Below are 12,102 nucleotides of genomic sequence, written 5' to 3' on the forward strand. Positions count from 1 at the left end.
CACGGAGCCCCCGATGCCCCTGACACCTCTGCAGGGCGGCCCCCCGCCCTTGCCTCCTTCAGGCCCTCAGAACTGAGCCTGCCTGGCCGCCACGCATGCCCCTTCCAGCAGCCTCTCCACTGACACCGGTGCAGCCAAGCGGCGGCCTGCCCCGGACCAGTGTCCAGGGGGCCCTGTTCTCGTGCCCTGCTTTGACTGAGGAAAGGAGGTGACGCTCGTGAGACACTCTCAGAGGGAGGCTGAGCAGCCTCCCCCCTCAGACCAGAGCACTGGGCCCCGGGATGATGGGTGGGCGTGGGGGACCGTGGGCGAGCTGCTTGCTTCAGACCCAGCTGCACTTCAACTTGCTCTTTAAGTCTTAAAGCAGCCGAGACCTAAGGTAGAGAAATAGCTTAAGAAATGCGCCCTCCCGCTTTTTATCAGAAAAGATTTTATATAAAAGAATATGGGTCATTGTGTATAAACGGTGAGAAGCAACAAGGACACACCTCGGTCCCCACGCACACGGGTGACCCATCCGCTCTGCCTGCAGGGACAGCCCGTCCTCTCTGCCATGCGCCCCCTCCTAGCGTCTTCTCGGTGACGGTCTCTGGCACCGGCCGCCATGCCAGCCACGTCCCTGTGCGTGTTGGGCAGCCTGCAGGAAGGACTCGTCCGTGTCTGGGACACCCCTGTGTCTTCCACTTGCCGAAGTGCGGCCCGTGCCGCGCACGTTCCATGCCCGCTCTGTTCCTGTTGTGACTGAAACAGCTCGTCACGTCGGCCTTGGACAATTCCATGGCCTGCACGGGGACAGGTGGAGCCCCACACGGCGGGTGTTTCCAGGCTCAGCCCTACCAAGGGCCCAACGGGCCTGGGCAGCATGCTGTGTGCTTCCTCTCGCTCCCCGGCCTCGTGTGTGGCTGTGTGGCAGGGAGGGGACCCAACGCGGGGCAGGGACCTGTGTCTCTTGCTCACGGCTCTTTGTTAGTTCTTGGGGATGTGCCTGGCCCGACACAGGTGCATAGCACACAGCCGTGATGTGGGGTTGGGGGGGCGGCTTGCACGTGTCACAGAGGGACTGAGTGAGCAGGCCATCACCGTCCTCACCCGTGTGACGTGGCGCTGAGGGGTCCCTGTCCTGGGCACTCCGTCTCTGCCCTCTGGCACGAGCGTGTCTCAGCCCCATAAAGGGTGACTTGGAAGTCAGAGTCTGGATCCTGAGAAGCCCTGTTTCCTGCGTGACAAGCATCCCCTTGTGGTTAGAAACAGAGGGTCAGTGATGGCTTTTGGGAAGGAAGGTCCCAGCGGGATGGGGACTCACCAAGCAGAGATGGGCAGTGGTGTCCCTGCCAAGTCCAGGCTCTTTTATGACCAGGGTTCCAAGTTGTAAGAAAGAAAAAACTCCTGAGACCAGCCTCGTTCGATTTCAGGGGCCGGGCCGTAGGGGTGCAGACCCCCGGCGTGGCTCTGTCCCGGGTACGGGGCCCACGCAGCCTGTACTGCCGGCATTTGTAAACTCAGGATTTTTCTGGCCTCACATACTTCTTCCTGGACTTGTGTTTAAGAGAAAAGAAAATTGGCCTTCAAATACACGACCTATTTAAACACTGAGTGTCTTCCTATTCTGTTCTGTGATTTAAGTCCCTGTAAAAACCGAAATCCGGTAGAGATGACAGTATCGATCTGACTTCTCGCGTTGTCCTTCCCAGTTGGAGAAGAAGCAGGCCCTCCCACCATTCCAGCCGCAGATAACCGACGAGTACGGTCTGGACAACTTCGACACCCAGTTCACCAGCGAGCCTGTGCAGCTGACCCCAGATGATGAGTAAGGCCTGCGGGGGCAGCTGCGAGGGTCGGGACGCCCTGTCCGCCATCTTCCCTGTCCTGGTGGGCGGCGGGCTGGGGAGCGGGGGGGCTGACGCAGGTCCCCGCGCTCTGCCTGTGCACACAGGGACGTCATAAAGAGGATCGACCAGTCCGAGTTTGAAGGTTTCGAGTACATCAACCCGTTACTGCTGTCCACCGAGGAGTCCGTGTGAGGCCGTCTTCTCCGCCGTGGACACGTGTGTGAATGACCCCTTCTGTCTCTCCGTAACCACAGCGCATGCATGCCAGGCTGGGCGCAGGGCCCCGGGCGCGGCCCGGGAGGGGCACTCGCCGCCGAGACCGCGGACGGGGCGTCCAGCCGGAGCTTCTCGGAGCGGAACAGTCTTGCATCTGGGCCCGCGCGGCCAGCTTCGTGCTGGAGGAATTTGCTTCTTGTGCCTGTGCCGCGGAGGCCCCGCGGTGACCGTGTCCGAGGGAGAAACTGCCCCACGATTTCGAAGGTGCACACTTTCCACAGAAACAGAACTGACCTGCTCCGCCAGGAGAGTTAGCCTGTAATGTCCTGAGGAATAAAATGTGCCCATGATGTCGAAGCCTCCCTGGTGCCTTTTTTCCGCGTGCGGCACCTGCCCAGCGTCACAGGCGACACCCACACGGGAGGCGCCGGAGCGGGCGGGGTCGTGTGCCAAGTCGAGGCTGGGGGCTGGGGACGGGAGCCCGAGTGCCTGCAGGGACGGACCCCAACGAAGAATTGACAAATCTGGAACGTCTTCTAAATCCCGGTAAGTTTCTGTTGTTAATATTTAACGTGTATGTCACACCCCTGCGTCGTCGTCTAGTGCGGAGGCCACGCCGCACCCAGACCGGAGCCGCTGGCCAAGCAGCGCGTCAGGTGTCGAGGAGACCGGATCCTGGATTCTCCCGTGGCTCCCCGCAGCGCCCGGAGGCCACGGAAAGTAAGGAATCGAAGACGAGATCTGCACGAGCTATCTCTGCAAACACTGAGCAGCGCCTAGATATCTTGTATTAAATCGTCAAAATATTTTTATCGGCAGTGGTGCTCAGAATTAGAAAATGTAGAAAGATCTGTGTATGGGCGCCCCTAGCCTTACATAAGAAATCCAGAAGATCCACGACCATTCTGCACGTTCCTGACACAGCGCTTCCCGCGGCCTGTCACCTGCACGTGGCGCATGTCCCTCCGTCACCCTCCTCCCTGGGTGAACGCAGAACTGAAGGTTTTCTAAAAGGAGGTAAACCCCCGGGGGCTTTTAAAATCTCTACCCCATGAAGTGTGGCAGGAGCCGCGGGCAGAGCGTGGGCGGGCTCCTCCACCCTCAGGACACCGAGTGTCCCCGCGTCCCTCCACCTCACGCGCCACGTCCCGCACACCCTCCTGGCTGTCTCCATCGTGTGGCTGCTTTGGGGCAGGAGGTGGTGGTGAGAAAAGTGGAAACGAAGGGGTGTCTGTGTGGCACTCACCCCCGCCCTGCCCTGACCCCAGCGGGGGAGCCGACTCTCAACGCAGGGGTGGCACCGCGGGGGCACCAGCCCGACCCGCAGCCCAGGCCTCGAGGTCTCTGGACCCTCCCCCCCTGTTGCAGAGCAGCTTTTCTGTGACACGGAGACTTGTCTCGACCAGCACCTCAACTGCACCCACGAAGACTTGCCTCCACAGACTGAAATTAGGGACCCAGAGATCCTGAGAGCCAGCTTCTCGATCTCACGGGGGTCCCAGCCCGGTGCTGATGTGCGGGAGCATGGCTCCTGAGGGACAAGCGGTCACACGGGACTGGTGAGCGGGGCCCTGGGATGAGCTGATGTCACACAGGGAGGGAGAGACCCCCGTGTGCCCAGGAGGGGATAACAAGTGACCGCCGAGAGCCCCCCTTCCTCCTGATAACGGTCACTTGCTGCCCTGGGCACAATGACAGTGTGCGCTCCGGCAGGACGGGGGCCCTGAATTTGCTGAGACTGAAAGCATTTATTTCATTGCTACCAAACAGCGGCCCGGGTCCAGCTGGGCAGCTGCTGTGCAGACGTGTGCGCGGGGTCAGGCTGGTGGCTGAGGGGGACACGTGCAGCCATCTGCTTGATCAACTACGGGAGGGGGAGGTGGTGCCGCAGTGGGGATTGGAAGCAGCAGCCCTAACGTTTGCGGAGCAGCATGGGTCGTCTGGATGGTCCGTGGATGGAGACGTGGCCGCGGCCATGGCGGTGAGCGGGAAGTGCCCGTCGCCGGCCGTCTTCCTCCTGCAGCGGGCGTGTGCACCCTCAGGCTGAGGCTGTGCAGGCTTTGAGCTTCCACAAAAGACTCTGAGGAGCGCGCACCTTCTCTCTGCTAAAAGGAGGTGTTTCCAGGAAGCAGCAGGTGTGGAGGCGTTGTAGAAACTAGCCTTTATTTAGAGTGGCTTTGGGTTCACGTAAGCCGCAGGCCATCTGCCGAGGTTTCCCACGTGCCCCTGCCCCCACCGTCACCCTCCCCTCCCAGGGGCCATGTGTGGCCATGGATGAACCGCGCCGACACGTCATCGTCCCCACGACGCCGGGTTCACGTCTTGGGGGTGCAGAGCGCGGTTGGGACAAATGGTGACCTGTATCCACCAGTGCAGATCACGCAAGTAGCCTCGCTGCCCCGAAAGTCCCATGTGCGCGTCCTCGGGTGACTACGGGTCTCCTTACTGTTTCTGCAGTTCTGCCTTTTCCAGAAGCCCCTAGAGCGAGGGTCATACAGCGTGCGGCCTTTGCAGACAGGCGTCTTTCCCTTGGTCACCTGCAGTTAGGTTCCTCCACGGTCTCTTTGTGGATCGTGACCGGCTCCCTGCCGCCACTGCTCTGCGGCCACGGTGGATGCCACCAAAGCCCAGCTCTTCCAGAATCTGTGGGCCGGCAGCACTGGAAGGAAAACTACCTATAAACGCTCTTGTGCCCCATTTTCTACTTGCCCTGGGAAGCCCGACCACCACCTGGCCGGGGCGGGCTGTTCTGGCAGACTGGCCTGCCCGCTGCCCGTGGCGCCTGGCCCGGTCCCTCCCGCTTGTCCCCGCCCGCCCGTCGGTGAGCTGCGCGGGCGCCTCACGGCGGCCTGCCCCGCGTAAGGAGCAGTTCCTCGGGGAGTTAAAACCCGGTGCGAGTGCAGTCCGTGGAGACAGGAAAACGTGCTACCCCGCCGACGGCCCATCTGTAGACCCGGCCAGTTCTGCTCCGGAGTCTCAGCTCCTCCACCTGGGCCTGGGTCCCTCTGCTGAGCGGCTCTGCCAGTTCGAACGGCAGGCGAGCACTCGGCTTAACGTAATCCGAAAAGACAAAGGGGCCCGTGTTTCGCTCCCGATACAAACACACAACACCGGGGTCCACACTGAAGTTTACTACAGCGGTCGAAGCGGGAAGGACACGGTTCAGGCAGAGGGAGTCTGGGCGTCCGCCTGGCTGGACTCGCAGGGCTGTCGGCTCACCACACCACGTCTTCTGTGCTTCCCGCCAGGCACTGAGCGAGGTGGCTGTCAATGTCCAGCGGGGCCAGACTGCAAGAGGGAGGAGACGGTCACTCACACACAGGTTAGTGCTGACACAGGCCACCTGGCCACGGCACCCGCCACGTACTTTCACGCCCTTCCCTGGTGCGACCACCACAGCAAAGGTCAGCCAGAGAGAACCCCGCGACAGTCTCCACAGCTGGTCGGAAACGGAGGAAATGTCCAGGAGGGACCATGCCAACCAGAACAGGCCTTCCCAAACCCTGTTCCCCGGGGATGTTTCCCGGGGCCAGGCGCTCAGCGCAGCCGGACACATGCATCGGGCCTGTCAGACACGTTCCCAAGGCTCACCCGGGCTCCTGCGTCTGAGGCTGGGGGGGGCATCCTGTATCTGAATGAGCCTCCCAGGGGATTCTGGAACCCACTCAGCTTGAGAACCTCACGGCTCCCGGTGAACCTTGTTCTGGAGCCTGAAAGCCCGCCCGGCAGCGCACAGGACGGCGTCGGCGGGTCCTCTGCCAGGCCTCGAGGTCGAGAGCAGCCCTTCTTCGCGCCCCGGCCGGCCCTTGGCAGGGGCTCTGTCGGGGGTCCGCAAGAAGGTCACTTCCTCTCCTCCGAAAACAGCCCCACTTGGCACCCCAAAAGGGAAAAGCACGAAGGCCGGGGCCCCAGAAGCACAATTCCTATCCGTCACGAGAGGCAGGGAGACGAAGCGGGTGGAAAGTGGGCCGCCCGCGTCTGAGATGGTGTTTTCTTGACGTGCAGGGACCGAGTCCCCTTAGGGAGGGGGTTCAGTGAACCTGGGCTGCCAACCTACAGCTTTGGGGGCTCCCAGGCCTGCAGGTTGGCCTCTCGGGGTCCAGTGGGGTGCGGAGAGGGGTCTGGACTCATGGCACAGAGCACTGTCTATCCCTGATCTCATCTGACCCCATGAAGGAGGGAGGGCCAGGCAGGACCATCTCCGATGGGCTTGAGGGCCGTGGATGGACAGCTCTGGCTGTGCTCCAGAGAGTGGCAGTGCTGGGGTGCTCAGCAGAACTGCTGGGGGACACACCCTCGCAGAGCAGCCGAGCCCCCCGGCTGCAAGCGTCGATGCTCCTTGGGTCCACCTTGGGTCCACCCGCTGGCTGGCCTGCCCTCAGCTCCTCGGCCTCCTGCTATCAGCCAAGGCCAGTCCAGACCCCCCGGCCCCACAGCCCTTCTTATGCTTCAGACGGGCCCAGCCTCCCTGTATCTCCCTGGGCTCGGCCACATGGGTGATGACCCCCTTCACATTGGGACTTAAATGTCCCCCACAGCCTGTGCCCCAGACCGGGCACATGTCATGGTGGCCGGGGCCCCACCTGCACCTTACAGAGTGGAGCTCACCATGCCGGTGTCGCCTCCATGGCTTCCCCCAGTGGGGCACCCTGGGTCTCTATTAGCTGGCAGAGGGGACACCCCCTACATTGCCATGGGTCCCGTTGGACCCTCTGGAAACACCTCTGTGCCATGGCCTCTCTGAGGACGTTTGCCCAGATGGCTTCTCCCCACCCTCACAGACCTCCCAAGATGTGACCTTCCCTCCGCCCCCGTCTAGAGCCAGCCTGGTCAGCCAGCCAAGTTCACGGGCCGGGGTGGAAAGGCCCCTCCGTGGAGCCTCACTGCAAGACAGTGTGGACCACGCACTGCCTCTCACCCTGCTGCTCTGTGCCCCTTCTGGTGGCCGTCAGCTGCCCTCAGACTCTGTAGGGCTGGTCAGTGTGCTCTGAAGTCCCTGGGGCCCCTGGATGCTCTCTCCAAGGCTGCCAGAAGATTCTAAGGTCTGGACCAGGTCACCTTGTCTGGGGTTTCCAGGTGGCATCCCCTAGGTGGGGGGGAACCTTCTGGGGCCCTGCAGACCTGCCCCTAGTAAGAGAACTTGGTCTCGGCCAGCCCTGTCCTGCCCACTGAGTTTCTGCAGCAGTTTGCCCCAGCATGGGCCTGCCTTGCCATCACATCGAAGCCCTGTGCACGGACAGTCGGCATGGCTACAGGACAGGAAGCTGGGCCCAACACCCTCCACCAACGTCTGACTCAGACACAGCAGCCCACGGGGCCTTGGAGCTGGTAAGACGCCAACACGCAGGCTCTCCTCGCACGCACGGGACACAACTCAGATTCGGCTTCAACCTCTCCACGTCAAGTGGCCTGTGGGAGCCCGTCTTCTGCGCCTCCGTGGCTCGCGGGCATCAGAGCACACAACACGTGCACATGGCAGCAAGCAGCTCTCAAGGGGACAGGGTTTCACCCCGTTTGTCGAATCCACTCTGTAACCATCCGTCGGATCCTCTGAGTGACCTGAAATGCTAAGGCTTTGAGAAGAATGGTGGGCTCATCCCGCAGCACCGGGTCCCCAAAGCACACACGCCAGCAGAAGCCCTCTGGTCACCAGCTGCCTCCGTGGCCCAGCACCTGCTGTCACAAGGGCACAGCATGGCTCCAGTCTCTGGTTCAAAATCCCAAGTGGGGCACCCAGCTGGCTCAGTCAGTACAGCAAGTGACTCTTGACCTCAGGGGTCATGAGTTCAAGCCCCATGCTGGGTGTAGAGCTTACTTAAAAATATATATTTTTTTAAATAAAGCTATTATATATTTTTTAAAAATCCCCAAGAATCACTAAAAGCTGGCACTTTCTAAGGAAAGTCACAAGACAGCTGGCCAGTTCAGTTCCCGTGTGCACGTGCTAGGCTGTCTCCCGTGGCCCAGGCTGTCTCCGTGCCCCAGGGCCCCAAGCATCCCACCAAGGGCCCGCACCTGTTTTCAGTGCCCCGTGTCTCCCCAGTCACTGTGAGGACCTGAGGGGTGTGTCCTGGCCCAAGGACCCTCTCCTTTGTAGTCTGGTGGAGAACGTGCCAGCATTTCAGACACGCCGAGGCCTGGACCCCACCGCTGACTCCTACTTCGGAAAGAATGAGGCAATCTGCCAAGCCTTAATGTAACCGCTTAAAAAACTCAAAACTGGGGGCGCCTGCGTGGCACAGCGGTTAAGTGTCTGCCTTCGGCTCAGGGCGTGATCCCTGCGTTATGGGATCGAGCCCCACGTCAGGCTCCTCCGCTAGGAGCCTGCTTCTTCCTCTCCCACTCCTCCTGCTTGTGTTCCCTCTCTCACTAGCTGTCTCTATCTCTGTCAAATAAATAAATAAAATCTTAAAAAAAAAAAAAAAAAGAGGCCCGGCAGATGGGTTGAGCTCTTTTCAAAAAAAAAACCTCAAAACTGGAACTTTCTCTCTCCCTGATGTCTCTCGCTGGGAGTCTCTTTTTTAGACCGTGTAGAAATGCCAGCATTCCAAGGACAAGCCCCCTCCAGAAGAGGAGGAAAGGCAGGCTCCCCTGACAGCTTCTGCCAAGAAAACAAATTTCCCTCCAGGGCCTACAGTGGCGTCCTCTGCCCCTGGGGTTCTTGGACTAGGGGTGAATCAGGAAGAGCACTGTTTTCAAAGAGTGGTCACTGCATTGTCAAAACAGGCAAGCCAGTCAGTATTCGCAGCTCACAACCATCCCAAAACATGGGCATGGGTGAAGGCAGTGCAGTGAGAAGCTGCGTCTGGAAACACTGTGCAAATCCTCCGGTGCTCCGGTGGGCCACTGAGGGACCTCCTCCAGGCCCGGCTGTGGCTCCACCCGCTGGGGCTTCACCCACACGCACTGTCCCTGTCCCCGTGCAGGACAGCCACTGCCTCGCCCAAACCAGGCTGCTCCCGCCTCCCCAACCCTGGGTGGTGCGGGCACAAGGAGATAAGTATGGGGGTACTGGGCTCACCCCAACAGCAGGTTTTCGAAGCCTTGTTCCGATAACAACGGTGCAGGCTGGAGGAGCCCAGACACTTGACCACCAACGGGAACGTCATGTCTCTGAACGAAAAGTAGCATCTACAGATCCTTGTGGGCAGGCTCTGCTTGTTTTTCTGAGCCAGGGGTTTGATGGTGTTTGCTTGGCCATCAGCTCCGTGGCCCTCACCGTCCAGGATGGTGTTTGCTTCTGGTAGACCAGGGGTGCGGCCCTTGCCTTGCACACCGTCTCTCAGCCACAGGAAATCCGGAGCTGGTCCACTTACTGAAACGTGCTGTCCGTTCTCTACATCTGACCCCTGTGACCCCCACACCTGTGTCCTCAGCTGTGTAACACATGGCCCACACGCTGGGGAGTTTGGGTTTAACATCTCAGCAAAACCGGATTCCATTCCCCTTACTTAAAAAAAGATATAAAGAAGGGCGCCTGAGTGGCTCAGTCAGTTAAGCACCCAACTCTTGACTGCTGCCCAGAACATGATCTCAGGGTGGTGGGATGGAGCCCCCCTCAGCAGGGGGGCTGCTTGTCTCCTTCTCCCTCTGCCTCTCCCCCCCACTCCTGCACACTCCCCTTCTCTCTGTAAAATAAATGCATCTTTGTTCTAAAAAAGGACATAAAGATATACAATGAGTTCTTAAAGTAAAACGACGTCTGAAGGCACAAAAAGGCTTCATTTTTAAAACCTACCCCAGGGAGTTCCGGTGGGAGGCTTTCCACAGGAAACTGCTTGGTGACCCACAGCCTGGCAGGCCCTGGAGCCAGCAGTCACCACCAGGTTCCCCGTGACCTGGAGGTGCGGAAGAGGCGCCCCGCTCCTGCGGCAGGCCGCGCCGGGACACTGCAGCCTGTCCCCGGGGCTCCGAGGGATGAGAGCGCAGGTGGACCCCCGACCATACACCACTGCGCTCCGCTGACTCGTACCTGAAGAGGCCGAAGCGGAGCTCGGGCGCCTCTCGGCCGCCGAAGAGCGGCCGCGCTTTCCCAACAGGGCTGGGGTCGGCGGAGGGGATCGGAGGCCGGGGCCGCGCGCACTCACCTGGGGGCGAAGTCGGCCGCGCACATCGGGCAGCTCCGCAGGGTCGGCGCGGCCTCCCGCAGCTGCTCCCGGACGCCCGGGGTCGCGAGGGGCTCAGGCCCGGGGCGTCGCTGCGGGGACCGGGAGGGGGACCCCGAGCGACCCCGGGCCCCAAGGAGCACCCGGTAGGAACGGCCTGGGCCCCCGCCTCCCCTCGGGGCCGGTGGGAAGGGCGTCCAGGAAAAGGTCCGGGCTCCCACGGTGAACACCTCGGGGGACGCGGGGCGCTCGGGAACGCGCCCCGGCTCCTGCCAAACGGGGTCGTTGGGTCTTGTCAGCGGCGCCCGGCGCCTCCCCGGCCAGGCCCGCGCCCCACTCCACACCCGGCCGCCCCGGGGCCCCACAGCACGCACCGGGCCGCGGAAGGCGGGCAGCGGCGGCAGCTCTCCGTCGGGGCTCAGGTCCGCGCTCCCCGCGCGCAGCAGCTCCGCCCACGGCCGCGCGCACTCGCCGCCGTCCCCCGGGAGGGGCCCCCCCCGGGCGCTGCGGGTGCGGGGAGAACTCAGCGGGGGACCCGCCGGGGGAGGGGGGCCGGAGGGGGGGTGACGACTCCGAGGGGGCGGGCGGGCGCGGGACCGAGTCGGGTTCCGGGAAACACGTGGACCAGCCCCCCCCCGCCCCAGAGCGGCCGGGGGAACACTGGCCTCCCCTCCCACCCCCGGCCAGCCCCACGCACGCCTCTCCCCGCTCACACACACACACCCTCTACCCCCGGCCTCACCCGCCCCCCGAAGACGGCCTCCGGCGGCGCAGCCCCGGCCGCGGCCTGCGCGCCGCCTCCATCCACCCTCCAGGCGCGCGTCCGGCGGAAGTGAGCGGCCGCCGGGGACCCCGCCCCCGACACAGACCCCGCCCCTCGCCGGGACCCGGGACCCCCGCGCCAACCTCGTGTCTGAAGGCCGGGTGGACGTGGACCTCAACCCCAGCGCGCCCGCCCCCTCCATGTGCGCGCTGGGACCCGCCCCTGGCCCCCCACCCCACAGCTGCTCCTGGGCCCGGGGCCGCCTCCCCTTTGTGACACTGGCGGGGAGGAAGGTGTCCTGACCTCCACACCGGGGGTGACGGAGGCCACGGTTCCTTCCTGCACCAGAGGTGGGACTGAGGTGGGGGAGCCCACGGGCCCCGAGGGAGCTGATTTCCGGCTGACGAAGGGATGTGAGGGGGACCCATCTCCTGCTGTCATCCGGAGGCTTGGGGTCTGCAGGGGCTCGGGGAGAGGAACTGGGCGCGGAGTCAGGCCACGGGATCCCCTCCGCATCTGCTCCGGCAGCTCGGGCAGTTAAAGCCCACCTGCCCCATAGCCGGGTCTGCTTGGGTTCCACCACTTCCCACACCACCAGACAGCTCCCGGCCTCAGTTTCCAGCTCTGTGGAAGGGGGATTCCGCCGGTCCTTCTTAGGAACGTGGTGTTTCCCTACTAAAGGGAGGAACTTGGTTTTCCGAGTTAAGAAAAAAAGAAGAGGGGCAACAAAGTCCAAGTGGCCAGCCAAGGCCGGGCGTCCTGGGCCAGGGTATGGCGTCCGCGGGGGGCGGGGGGCGGGGGGGTGGGGTCCTCCAGGTGCCGGGCCTGTGAGGGGCTTCCTTGAGACCAGGGGCCCAGGTGCTCTGGCCAAGCGACTACTCCATCCACCACTTGGTGGCAGCAGATGCCCAGGGCAGCCTCTCCTCTCCTGACCCTGCAGAGCCCCTGCACTGTGGTGGGCCCCTGCGTGACGCCCGCCCTCACCAGGGCTGGGGTGTGTGGAGTGTGCTGGGGGCTGGGTGGCAGGAACTCCCCTCCACAGACAAGCAGATGTCACTTGGGGTGTGGGGACTCCCTGGCTCTCCCCAACCCCAGCAGCTTTGGGGCTCTGCTCTGTACCCCCTTCCCCAGGGGTTCCCACAACACGGTTCCAACATCCTCACCTTGGCCCCTCTGCAAGCCACCATCC

The 12,102-nt window shown here is 62.6% G+C and overlaps 2 protein-coding genes across 8 annotated transcripts in view; one reads left to right on the forward strand and one right to left on the reverse strand.

Annotated features, from left to right (window-relative positions):
• PRKCZ (protein kinase C zeta) overlaps window positions 1-2,041 on the forward strand; it is a 101,222-nt gene extending 99,181 nt beyond the window's left edge. For both annotated transcript variants that reach the window (XM_057305266.1, XM_057305267.1), the window contains 2 exons: window positions 1,692-1,807; window positions 1,934-2,041. In XM_057305266.1, coding sequence (XP_057161249.1) covers window positions 1,692-1,807; window positions 1,934-2,021 — 204 coding nt within the window. In that variant the 3' untranslated portion in view covers window positions 2,022-2,041. The remainder of the gene's footprint in view (window positions 1-1,691; window positions 1,808-1,933) is intronic.
• Window positions 414-10,966, reverse strand: FAAP20 (FA core complex associated protein 20). 6 transcript variants are annotated; one of them, XR_008956761.1, is made up of 6 exons: window positions 10,893-10,966; window positions 10,525-10,654; window positions 10,133-10,419; window positions 9,784-10,017; window positions 9,067-9,495; window positions 5,757-7,718 (listed from the first exon to the last, which is right to left on the reverse strand). XR_008956761.1 is itself a non-coding variant. In XM_048222066.2 (5 exons), the coding sequence occupies exons 1-5, from the start codon at window positions 10,952-10,954 to the stop codon at window positions 5,261-5,263; spliced, it is 786 nt and encodes a 261-aa protein (XP_048078023.1). In that variant the 5' UTR covers window positions 10,955-10,966; the 3' UTR covers window positions 414-5,260. The 6 variants fall into 6 exon arrangements, 2 of the variants coding, with proteins under 2 accessions (XP_048078023.1, XP_057161251.1); XR_008956759.1 differs by having other exon boundaries at window positions 5,757-7,604; window positions 9,067-9,673; XR_008956760.1 differs by having other exon boundaries at window positions 5,757-7,618; window positions 9,067-9,673.
• Between the last annotated feature and the right edge of the window lie 1,136 nt (window positions 10,967-12,102).

The sequence above is a fragment of the Ursus arctos genome, unplaced genomic scaffold, assembly GCF_023065955.2.
Source record: "Ursus arctos isolate Adak ecotype North America unplaced genomic scaffold, UrsArc2.0 scaffold_32, whole genome shotgun sequence".
NCBI lineage: Eukaryota > Metazoa > Chordata > Mammalia > Carnivora > Ursidae > Ursus > Ursus arctos.